The 13,224-nt window shown below is 37.4% G+C and overlaps 1 protein-coding gene across 1 annotated transcript in view; it reads left to right on the top strand.

Annotated features, from left to right (window-relative positions):
* The window catches only part of RNF13 (ring finger protein 13), a 167,981-nt gene that overhangs the window by 116,520 nt on the left and 38,237 nt on the right, over positions 1–13,224 (top strand). The window contains exons 7-8 of the mRNA XM_017856542.1: positions 3,595–3,700; positions 12,832–12,925. Of these exons, the coding sequence (XP_017712031.1) occupies positions 3,595–3,700; positions 12,832–12,925 (200 nt within the window). The remainder of the gene's footprint in view (positions 1–3,594; positions 3,701–12,831; positions 12,926–13,224) is intronic.

Below are 13,224 nucleotides of genomic sequence, written 5' to 3'. Positions count from 1 at the left end.
TGTTTTGTTTTTCTAAGACCACCAGAGCGGGTACAAAAGAACCAGCGACTAGGCAAGGGTAGGAGCAAAACTGCAAGTTTATTTTGGTCACCTAGCTTCAAGGGAAGAAGGTGGGTAGGGAGAGGTCTGTTGGCCCCCCGACAAAAGGGGCCCCCAGAGTCACCCGTACAGCTCTCGGACGGAGTTCCCACAGTCCTGACATCCCGACAGGAGTGGAGGACTGAGGAAGGCCGCGCGTGGCGTGCCTCCGGAGCGGCTTTTCTAGGAGTGGGAGGGCAATAGGCGGGGCACGGGCGTGTCAGGGGCGTTCCACAGGTGCGACCAGGTAAATCTTGGTCTCTTCAGATTGACATCACCTGGCGCATGCCTAGTTGGTCTGCACCTTCCCGGGTCGCCAGCTGGATTTTCGCGCGCACGGGAAAAGTTGGGGGATGAAGAACCCGGAAGTGCGCCATCTTGCCTCCGTTCATCCAAACAGTACTGTGTCCGGAACTGGTGGGTTCTTGGTTTCGCTGACTTCAAGAATGAAGCCACAGACCCTCGTGGTACAGTTCTTAAAGATGGTGTGTCTGGAGTTTGTTCCTTCTGATGTTCGGACATGTTCGGAGTTTATTCCTTCTGGTGGGTTAGTGGTCTCGCTGGCCTCAGGAGTGAAGCTGCAGACCTTCACAGTGAGTGTTACAGCTCTTAAGATGGTGCATCTGGAGTTGTTCGTTCCTCCCGTCCAGAGTTGTTCATTCCTCCTGGTGGGTTCTTGGTCTCACTGGCCTCAGGAATGAAGCGTCAGACCTTTGCGGTGTTACAGCTCATAAAGGCAGTGTGGACCCAAAGAGTGAGCAGCAGCAAGATTTATTGCAAAGAGTGAAAGAACGAAGCTTCCAGTGGGGAAGGGGACCCCAGTGGGTGGCCGCTGGCTGGCTCCAGCAGCCTGCTTTTATTCCCTTATCTGATCCCACCCACATCCATTGGTCCATTTTGAAAGAGTGCTGATTGGTGTATGTACAATCTTTTAGCTAGACATAAATGTTCCCCAAGTCCCCACTAGACCCAGGAGCCCAGGTGGCTTCACCTAGTAGATCCCGCACCAGGGCTGCAGGCGGAGCTGCCTGGTTGCGCCTCGTGCCCGCACTCCTCAGCCCTTGGGCGTTGGATGGGACCGGGTGCCCCTGCGCAGGGGGCAGCGCTAGTCGGGGGGCTGGGGCTGCAGGACCCCACTGCCCTGGGGAGGCTGGGCATGGCTGGCTGCAGGTCCGGAGCCCTACCCCACTGAGAGGCAGCTGAGGCCAGGCGAGAATTCGAGAGCAGCGCTGCTGGGCTGGCACTGCTGGGGGACCCGGCGCACCCTCTGCAGCTGCTGGCCCGGGTGCTAAGACCCTGACTGCCCGGGCCTGGCAGCGTTGGCTGACTGCTCTGAGTGCAGGGCCCGACGAGCCCACGCCCACCCGGAACTTGCGCTGGCCCCGGGCGCTGCAGCGCAGGCCCAGGCCGGGTTTCCGCCCGCGCCTCTCCCTCCACACCTCCCCGCAAGCAGAGGGAGCTGGCTCCGGCCTCGGCTAGCCCAGAAAGGGGCTCCCACAGTGCCATAACAGGCTGAAGGGCTCCTCAAGCGCCGCCAGAGTGGACGCTGAGCCTGAGGAGGCACCGAGATCGAGGACTGCTAGCATGTTGTCATCTCTTGGTACCATTGGCTCAGGGCAGTTTCAGAGGGTAGGTGCGGAGAACAGGGATATTGTTTGCAAAGCTGGCTGACCTCGTGCTGGAAGAGATGGTATTAAATAGAGCAGCGTAGGTCCTGCTGCTGCTGATTTTCTTTTTACACTGACGATCTATTAGTTACTTTAGTATTTTGTGCAAAGCTGTACAAATGTGTGTGAAATCCTTTTGTCATCCCCCATTCTACTGGAAAGTGATTGAAGTAAAAGCTACTTGTATTCTAGCAATCGTAGCAATTTTTGGAAAGTTTAAATTATTGGGGGAAATTACTGGTATTATCTTTGTTGTTGTTGAAGCTTGATAGAGCCCCTTGTGTGTGTGTATAAGAAATAGTAGCGTGAAGATTTAAAAATAGCCTCGGAAAGAAATAAGTTGCATTCATGTTATTTGTCTCAAGTGCTGTTGTGTCCTAAGCACCTCTGTATGAGGAAAGAAGTAAATCTGTTTTTATTTTCCTTTATACTGAGAACGATTGTTTCGCATTGAACCTTTCTGTTATGAAATACCTGGCTTCACTACCTAAAAAATTAACTAGCAGTGGATAACAGAGTAGCTTTGCTGGCACCATACTAGTCTAGTAGCACAGTGAACCCAATGGAGTGATCTGTCATATCTGTCATATTACTGAACATTATCCAGACTCTTCCCTAAACTAAGGATATTTTTAATGCAGAGCTTTGATGCCATGTAAAATTTCCTCATGCAACACAATGTGCTTATTGTGATTACAGTTTTATTTCATGGGTCCCTGTCAATTTTTAATGCAGAGCTTTGATGCCATGTAAAATTTCCTCATGCAACATTATGCGCTTATTTTGATTACAGTTTTATTTCATGGGTCCCTGTCAATTTTTGTAATGATAATGTCACAGTAATAACATGGTTAATGACAAATGAGAATTAAGGCATGCAGCATTTCCTGTTCCCCACCTTACAACATACACATTTCTGTAGTTTTTTTCAGTCCAGCGGTGGAGAAGGTGGGGGATATACGGGAAGCTCTAACTCTTATGAATTATTTGACCAATTTTTCATTCCGTATCTCATAGATAATTGTAGAGTATAGGACCTGTATCCATTGTACCTGGTACAACAGATACATGTAAAGCAGATAGGGAGGAAACAGCATAATTATCAATACTGACTCTAGAGTTTTTCCATAGGAAGAACTTATGAACAGTAATTTGATTGAGGTGGAGGTTCTTTTTGGTACCCAAGGTACTACCATGATTTTACATATAAAATACAACTTTTGCTCCAGTTACTAAATTCAATAAACAACATCTCTAGACCTGCCATGGTGGCTCGCGCCTGTAATCCCAGCACTTTGGGAGGCCGAGGCGGGTGGATCACCTGAGGTCAAGAGTTCAAGACCACCTTGGCAAAACCTTGTCTACTAAAAATACAAAAATTAGCAGGGTATGGTGGCAGGCGCCTATAATCCCAGCTACTCAGGAGGCTGAGGTAGGAGAATCACTTGAACCCCGGTGGTGGAGGTTGCAGTGAACTGAGATTGCACCACTGTACTCCAGCCTGGGCAACAGAAGAAGGCTCCATCTCAAAAAAAAATAAAGTAAAATAAAATAAATAAATAAATAACGTATCTCCAGGATAGATACAGTAAGTATTGATTGGCTAGTTTTCTTTACACAGTTTAATCATATAGGCATGCTATTAGGAAAAATATGTAAAATAGACTTAAAGATGTAGAAAGCATTCCTTAAATTATTGGAAGTCGTATTTTAGAAAATGAAATGTGTGTAGTGGATTTAATTGTAATGTCTATATGTCTGTTTTTAAAAATATTTTTTCCTGTTTTTAATTAACATCAGAATTTAACAATTCTTCAATTCTCAATTGTTGATTTTTGTTTTCTTCTAGGGGCCACCTTATCTTAGTTCCAGAATTTAGTCTTCCTTTGGAATACTACCTAATTCCCTTCCTTATCATAGTGGGCATCTGTCTCATCTTAATAGTCATTTTCATGGTAGGTACATTAACTTTTAATAATTTTTAAAAAATAGTATGGATGAATCTAAAAACATTGTATCGAGTGAGAGAATTTAAACAATATGTACATAAAAGAGTACATATTGTATAAATTCATTTATATGAAGTTCTAGACAAAACAAAGATAATGTCAATAGGAAAAAATAGGAATGGTGATTTTCTCTGGGGGGTTAGAGAGAAGTGATCGATTTACTGAAAAGAGTATGAGGGAACTTTTGGGGGATGACAGTCATGTTCTGTGTCTTGATAGAGATGTGGGTTGCAAAAATGCATGGCATTTGTCTGGATTCACAAAATCAATTGTGTTGTACATTTCATTATATATAAATTTTACCTCAAAAGAAAACGAACTGTAAAAAAAAATTTACTAAACTGAATAATGATTTGCATGCCAAAGTATTTTAGGGAAAGTACACTGATATCTGCAACTTACTTTAAAATACACTGTAAAAAAATAAGAGGAAAAAGTAAGATGTATTGATGGCTAAATAGAGATGTGACAAAAAGCATAGTAAAATGTTAATTGTAGAATTCAGGTGGATATATGGGTATTTATTATAAAATTCAACTCTTCTGTATGTTTGAAAATTTTTATATTAAAGTATGAAAAAAATAATGTGAGAGCTTAAGGTTAAGGGGGAATGACATGTTATTTCTCCGTAATGGTGATTATCAAAGTATGGTTACAGGACTATTAGTAGGTCTACAAGGTCAAAATTATTTACATAATAATATTAAGGTAATATTTGCCTTTGTTACTCCCATTCTCTTAGAGGCGTGTAGTAAAAGTTTCTAGAGGCTACGTGATGTGCAATATCAAAATATTTGAAAACAGAAGCAGTTTAAAAATCCCTCTGTATTCTATTTTTACAGATATTAAAATAGATTTGCAAAGATATAAAACAGTCCCACTATTCTTGCCAACTTCTTTGTCATAAAGAATATGTATTTTAGTATTCAGTACATTTATTATTATATTGAATTCATAGATTAGTTTAAAGATTAAATGCTATCTTTAAAATGTTCAGTCTTTCTATCATGCTATCATATTTTAAATTTACTTATTTAGGCTTCCACAGTTAATAATAATTTTTCTATAATGTTTGCATGATCTTCTTTTAGATTTATCACACATATAGTTTCTGTACCATAAAAAGGGATTTTGAAATTATATTTTATAATTGGTTATTCTTATAATTGAGTATTAGAGCATTGCTTTTTATTGAACGTTTAATTTTGGAATAATGTTAAGATTTACAGAAAGTTTGCAAAGAAGAGAATTCCTGTTCATCCCTCATCTACTTTCCCACATTGTTAAAATTTTACATCTCCAGGAGACTTTTGTCAAAACTAAGAAACTGACATTGGTATATTACTATTAACTAAACTCTACATTTTGGATTTTACCAGGTTTTTCATTAATGTACTCTTTCTGTTCCAGGATCAAATCTAGGATACCACATTGTGTTTCATTATCCTGTCTTCCCTCTGGTCTATGACAATTTTGCTGTTCTTGTTTTTCATGGCCTTGATAGTTTTGAGGAGTACTAGCCAGGTATCCTGTAGAATGTCTCTCAGCCTGATTTTTTTCTCATGATTAGACAAGGCTACAGGTTTTTCAAAAGAGTATCACAGAGGTGAAGTGCCCTTCTCATCACATCATATTTGGGGGTGTATGATATCTGTAGAACATCACTGATGATGCTAACCTTCATTCCTTGGTTAAGGTAGTGTTTGCTGAATTTCTCCATTATAAAGTTAATATTTTTTCCTTTTCTACTCTGTTCTTTCTTTAGAAGTGAGGCACTAAGTATAGCCCACTCTTAAGGTGGGGGAAGGGGAGGGCATATCTGCATTTTCTGAAATTCTTCTGCAAGGAAGATTTTTCTCTTCTCAGCATTTATTTATTCAACCAACCACTTACATTAGTATGCACTCATGTATATTTATTTTACACTTAGGTTATAATGTAGTACTAGTCATACGTTATTTTGGTTTTGATTGTTTTAAATTGTTTAACATTGGCTGTTGTCATGCTGGATCTTATGTTCCTTTGATTCAGTGCTATCCCTTTTTAAATGATTATTAAGCACTTCTTGACTACTGTCTTATACTATAAGATGCTTCTTTTTATATTTTTCTTGTCCCACCCCTAGCATCAGACCTTTTCCCAAGGAGTCTTGGTTTTTTTAATTAGAGAGTTGTATTTAGAAAGCAAGGTTTGGTCAGAGGACATTATTGATTTTTATGTATTAATCATGTAATCATGTCATTAATCATTAATCATGTAATCGTGTACCAAATTCCATTACAGTAATTTGTTTGTTGATTCCTTTGGGGTTTCAACGTAGAAGCAAGAAAGTAGAGAGTAAGTTAGGAAACCAAACAACAAACGAACGAAAATACCCTTGGAAAACCAGGAGTACAAGTAAATATCCTTATACAGAGAAAGAATATAGACTAAAAACTTAAAATAAACATTATTAAATGGTGAAATGCTAGAAGCCTTCCCTTGAAAGTCAAGAACAGCAGGGCCGAGTGCAGTGGCTCACACTGTAATCCCAGCACTTTGGGAGGCCGAGGCAGGCTAATCACCTGAGGTCAGGAGTTCAAGACCAGCCTGGCCAATATGGTTAAACCCTGTCTTTACTAAAAATAGAAAATTTAGCTGGGCATGGTGGCAGGCACCTTCAGTCCCAGCTACTCGGGAGGCTGAGGCAGGAGAATCGTTTGCACCCAGGAGGCGGAGGTTGCAGTGAGCTGAGATCTTGCCATTGCACTCCAGCCTGGGCAACAAGAGCGAAACTCCGTTTCAAAAAAAAAAAAAGTCAAGAACAGGAAATGGATGTCTATTGTTCTACCTCCTTTAACATTGTGGTATATTTTTTGGGAAAATAAGAGGGAAAAAGCAGTGTAAGTCCTGGACATAAATCAGATTTTATTTGCTTGACTTTTAAAATGGGGTACTGGATTATATGTCTTTCATCTGTTGTAGTAATAATTGATTTTTCTCTCTTATCATGTTTATGTTGGGTTACATTAATACGCTTTGTAAATTTTGAAATTCCATATAGTCTGCGGATAACTCCTGTTTATGATGTATAAATTTTGCCCTTACATCTCTGGATTATTCAGATTTCTAATATAGATTAATTTTTTATACTTGGACATCGATGTAAAAATCCTAGAATATTAGCAATCTGAATATTCAGGTAAGAGAAAGCTTTGGTTTTATGGGGCCAGAATAACCATGACATCAAAACTAGACAATCCCTTGAGCACTGTTGGTAGGAAGGTAGAATGGAACAACCACTAAAGAAGACAGTATGGCAACTCCTCAAAAAATAAAACATGGAATTACCATACGAGCTGGTAATTCCACTTCTGGGTATATACCAAAAAGAATTCAAAGCAAAGACTCGTATAGATAGTTGTACACCATGTTCATAGCAATATTATTTACAATGGCCAACGATGAAAGCAACCCAAGTGTACATTGACGGATGAATGGATAAACAAGATGTGGAATATACATACAATGGAATATTATTCAGTGTTTTTAAGGAAGGAAATTCTGACACATGCTACAACATAGATGAACCTTGAAGACTTTATGCTATGTGAAATAAGCCAGTCGCAAAAGGACAAATACTGATTCTACTTATACGACATACCTAGAGTAGCCAAATTCATGGAGACAGAAACTAGAATGGTGGTTGCCAGGAACTGAGGGGACTGAGGAAAGGGGAGTAGTTGTTGTTTAATGGATAAAGAGTTTCAGCTTAATAAGATGAAGTCTGTGAATGGATGGTAGTGATGGTAGCACAACAGTATGAATGTACTTAAGCCATCGAACTGTACATTTAAACGTGGTTGAGTTAGTAAGGTTTATGTTGTGTATATTTTACCATAATTTAAAAAAAGCTAGACAATCAAAATTATAGCTCATAAAACTAAAGCTTTCTCTTACTTTCTAAAATAGTTTTTTTTTTTTTTAAGAAAATTTGGGTTATCTATTACTTGACATTTTTGTAGAGGATGCCTATAAAATCATCTAGGTCTAGTGACTTTTTCATAGTTATATAGACATTCAGATGGTTTTCCAGTTCCTACTAAATTGTATTTCTAAGAAATTTCCTGTTTTCAAGTGTAGTGGAATAAAGTGATTTATAATATTCATATACTCAAATAACAAAGAGAATTTCTACTATTTGTGGAATAAGTTATCTTTATTCATATCCATCTGTGCCTTTCACAATGTTGTCAGAAATTATTGCCTTATTAGTCTTTCATAGAAGTAGGTTTTCATTCAATAAATCTTTATTCTGTACCTATGGTAACTAGGCACTGTTCAAGGGTCTACAGATTCATCAGTAAACAAAATCGGTAAAAATCCCCAATGTTAAGCCGCTTACATTTTGGTAGAACTTAATGCTAAATTCTTTACTTTCTTTATCTTTATCATGAATTTTTGTTCTTATCATTTTCTTTCTTCTACCTTGTCTGGTTGTATGGCTTTTCTTTTTCTACTTTATTCAGCCAAATGCTTATTTTTTTCTTTCTAGTATATGCATTTAGGTTATAAATTTTTCTACAACAATAACTTTAGCTGAAACTCACAACTTTTGATAAGGAAAATTCTTATTTTCATTCGACTTAAATTTAAAAGTTTTTCGTTTTAATGTAGGATGTTTCTTTATTATTCTTAATGTTTCAATCCATATGAAGGGGGAACTCAGTTACTGTAACTCTTAGCCCTTCTCTGCCCATTTACTCTTTCCACCTTAGAGGAGATAAAGTGTCTTATCTGTGTGGCATATTTAGGAAGAATAAATTGGGCACACTTGGCTCAGCTCCACCATCTTTGTTTTGTGATTAACCTGACTTTGGGACATAGATGTTGATTCAGCTCCTCCAGGGTTAGGGCTGGTTCTGCAATTCTGCGACAGGGTAAAGGGAAGGCCTACTTCATTCCAAAGTTGTCTTTGTCTATATCTGAGTGGCTAAGGCAACCTAATTCTATTGCTCAATAAAAAATTCTGTTTCTTGCACCGCACAGGGGTCATGCTAATCTTCTCTGTATCATTCCAATTTTAGTATATGTGTTGCTGAAACAAGTACAAAAAGTTCTGTTTCTCTCTCCAGTGAGTTAGTTGTTTCACCTTCCTCCTTCTGGCCAGTTCATGGTCTTATTTCTGAAGTTATTTAGAATCTAGGTGGCATGCTGATTATAATACCCCCTCAGAAAAGTAGATATTCATTATGATTTGTTCTGTGACTTATAAATTATTTCAGTACAGTTTTACATTTCCAAAATATGTATTTTTTTCCTATTGATTTCTAATTCAGTTGTGTTGAGGTAAGAAAACATTGTATGTTATGGATTCTTTGGTTATTTTCAAAAACCTCCTTTGTGGCATGGTTTTCTGATTAAATTTTGTAAACATTCCCTGTGCGTGAAAAGACACGAAGGGCAGTTCTGTGTTCATTAGTTCGAACTTGTGAATTTGTTTTGTCTAGTCTTTTAACAGTTTTATTGAGATATAATTAACGTAACTTAAAATTAACTCATTTAAGTGCACAATTCAATAATTTTATTTGCAGAATTATGCAACCATCACCACAATCGTTAATAATTTTCTGCGTTCTTTTTCTATTTTCTGAAGCTGTGCTAAGAATAGAACAATATTATGAGCCACATTTTATTATAATTTTAAATTTTCTAGTAGCTAAATTTAAAAGGTTAAAAAAATAGATGAGATTAATTTTAATACTATATTTAACCCAATAAATCTAAAATATATAACATTCAATTAATACAAATATATGATATTTTTACATTCTTTTTGTACAGTGTCTTTGTAATCTGATGTCTACTTTATACTTACAGCACATCCCAATTCAGACTATCTATGTTTCAGGTGCTCAGTAGTCACATGTACTTGGTGGCTACCAAAATTGGACAGCACAGGTCTATAGTCTTAACAATTTTTTGTATGCTTATGCTATAAGTTGCTGAGCTTGTGAATGTATTTCACTGTTGTTTCTAGATGAGGTGTTGTTTTTATTGTTGTCATGACTCTCCTAATGATGCTTTTTTCCTTAAATTCTATTTTGCTTGATATTCTAGGCTTCTTTTGCTTAATATTTTCATGGTAGATCTTTATCCCTTTATTTTATTTTTTATGTTAATTTGGTTATTTTATACAGGGTCTTGCTCTGTCACCCAGGCTGGAGTGCAGTGGCACAATCATAGCTCACTATAACCTCAAGTGATCCTCCCACCTCAGCCTCCCAAGTAGCTGGGACTAGGGGCGCACATCACCATGCCCAGCTAATTGTTTTTATTTTTTTTTGTAGAAATGGGGCCTCTCTGTGTTGCCTAGGCTAGTCTCAAACTCCTGGGCTCAAGCAGTCCTTCAGCCTTGGCCTCCCAAAGCACTGGAATTACAGGTGTGAGCCACTGCACCTGGTCCTATCCCTTTATTTTTTACTTTTATTTTTGTCCTAATGTATCATTCAGTTTTAATCTTGTGTTTTGTAAGTAGCATATGATTGGAATTTTTTTCTTATACAGTGTGATACACTCCTTTTAAATACTGGTGAATTTAATCCATTTAACATATATTGTGGTCACACATGTATTTGGATTAATTTCTGTTGTTTACTTTTTATTCTGTTTTTTCTTCTGTGTAAATTTGCATTAATAACTTTTACTTTCTTTTTCCTATTGATATGAAAATTTGCGTTATATTGCTCTTCTTTTAGTGGTTACCATTAAACTTTAAAAAAATTTATGGAGGTATGATTTGATATAATAAATTACATATATTTAAATTGTACACTTTGGTAAGTTTTGACATAGGTTTATATGCATATTATATCACATATGCATATGTATATCACATATATATCACACATATCATACACATATGTAACAGATATGTATGTATATACCTGCGAAACCACCACCACCACAATCAAGATAATGAAATATTAACCACCCTAAAAAGTTTGGCAATGCCTTCCTTCTGCACCTTCCAACTTTTCCTTCATCCTCCCCTCGCCACCCTTCTCCATGCCCAGACAGCTACAAATCTGATTTTAGTCACTATAGATTGCTTTGCATTTTCTACAGCTTTGTATAAATGGAATCATAAAGTCTGTACTCTTTTGTATCTGTCTTCTTTCTGTCACCATAATTATTTTGAGATTTATATATGTTATTGAGTACATGGATTATTCATTCCTTTTTATTGCTGAGATGTATTCCATTGTGTGAATATACCATGATTTGTTTACTCATTTACCTATTGATCAACATTTGGGTTGTTTCTAGTTTTTGGCTATTACAAATAAAGCTGACATGGACATTTGTTGTATGGAAATATGCTTTCATTTCTATTGGGTAAGTATATCTAGGAGTGGAACAGTTGGGTCACAGGATAAGTGTGTGTTTAGATTCATAAGAAATTGCCAAGCTCTTTTCTAAAGTGGTTGTACCATTTTACAATCCCACCAGAAGTGTATGAGAGTGCCAGTTCCTCCACTTCCAAGCCAACACTTGGTATAGTCAGTCTTTTACATTTTAGTCACTCGAATAGGTGTATTACAGTATTTGTGATTTGAATTTTTGTTTTCCTATTGACTACTGACGTTGCACATCTCTTCAAGAGCTTATTTGCTGTTTGTATGTCTTGTATGGTGAAGTATCTTCAAATATTTTGTTCATTTTTTCTGTTGGGTAACTTGTTTTCTTATTATTGAACTTTGAGAGTTTTTTATATATATTCTGGATACAAATCCCTTGTGTATACAATTTGCAAATATTTTATTTCAGTCTGTGGCTCATCTTTATTTTTAATTTTTAAATTTTATTTATGTATTCATTTATTTAGTTATGTTTTGGAGATAGGCTCTCACTCTGTTGCCCAGGCTGGAGTACAGTGGCACAAACATAAATCACTGCAGACTTGACATCCTGGACTTAAATGATTCTCACACTTCAGCCCCCAAAGTAGCTGGAACTGCAGGCACACGGCACTGCACTAGGCTAATTTTTTTCTTTTTAGAGATGGGGTCTCACTATGTTCCCCAGGCTGGTCTTGATCTCCTGGCCTCAAACAATCCTCCCGCTTCAGTTGTCTTTTATTTTTTTAACAGTGCCTTTTGAGCAGAGAAGTTCTTAAATTTGACATTCAAATTTTCCTTTGCAGAAGGTGTTTTGGTATTTGGTTTTGGCCCTGTGTAATTCCTTTTATTTTCCAAGCATAGCAATTTATAGTTTAAAATATTTTGTATATTTTATCCAGCATTTCTGAATATTTGTAGTAAAGGTGTTCTGCATTATTTCTGCCCATTATTCTGCAGTAACTAATAAGTGTTATGTTTGAAATTTTTATTAGTTTGTAATATATAGGAATATCAACCTTCCCATTCTTTTTTATTTTTATTGTATTTATTTATTTATTTATTTATTTAGAGATGGAGTCTCGCTCTGTCACTCAGGCCAGACTGCAGTGGCACTATCTCGGCTCACTGCAAGCTCCGCCTCCCGGGTTCACGCCATTCTCCTGCCTCAGCCTCCCGAGTAGCTGGGACTACAGGTGCCCACTGCCGCGCCTGGATAATTTTTTATATTTTTAGTAGAGATGGGGTTTCACCTTGTTAGCCAGGATCGTCTCGATCTCCTGACCTCATGATCCGCCTGCCTTGGCCTCCCAAAATGCTGGGATTACAGGCGTGAGCCACCGCGCCTGGCCCCCATTCTTTTTTTTTTTTTTAACCCATTGGAGTCTTTATAAAATCTATAGTTTACCATTTGTATTTTTGCAGGCAAACAGTTGTATGTTTTTTATAATGTCTCTGTCAGTAAATCAAAGGTAATCAAGATCAATTAATAAAAAATTCAAGGGTTAATGTATGGGTTAACTAATCACTAATATGATTTAATGCTTTAATTAATAATACTATTGCAGTTCGAATTTAAATGAATTGAATTGATTTGCAGTAGCTATCCAGAAACTTAAAAGATATTTGTTATTTTAATGGTCACTTTCTATTTGCACATTAAATATCTGACTCCTTTATTTACTCTTTTATTTTGAGATCACAAAATTTGTCCAGGATAGACATAGAGCTAGAAGAAACAGACTTCGTAAAGATCAACTTAAGAAACTTCCAGTACATAAATTCAAGAAAGGTAAGTATTTGTTTTCTAAATAATTGTCTTTAGTTTATTTAAGACTGCAGGATGACTATACTCTTTAAAAAAATTTTTTTTTTAATTATTATACTTTAAGTTCTAGGGTACACGTGTGCAACGTGCAGGTTTGTTACGTAGGTATACATGTGCCATGTTGGTTTGCTGCACCCATCAACTCGTCATTTACATTAGGTATTTCTCCTAATGCTATCCCTCCCCCAGCCCCCCACCCCCCAACAGGCCCTGGTGTGTGATGTTCCCCTCCCTGTGTCCATGTGTTCTCATTGTTCACCTTC

The sequence above is a fragment of the Rhinopithecus bieti genome, unplaced genomic scaffold (genome assembly GCF_001698545.2).
Source record: "Rhinopithecus bieti isolate Rb0 unplaced genomic scaffold, ASM169854v2 scaffold_42565, whole genome shotgun sequence".
NCBI classification, from domain to species: Eukaryota; Metazoa; Chordata; class Mammalia; order Primates; family Cercopithecidae; genus Rhinopithecus; species Rhinopithecus bieti.
This window is presented reverse-complemented; position numbering and strand designations above follow the sequence as displayed.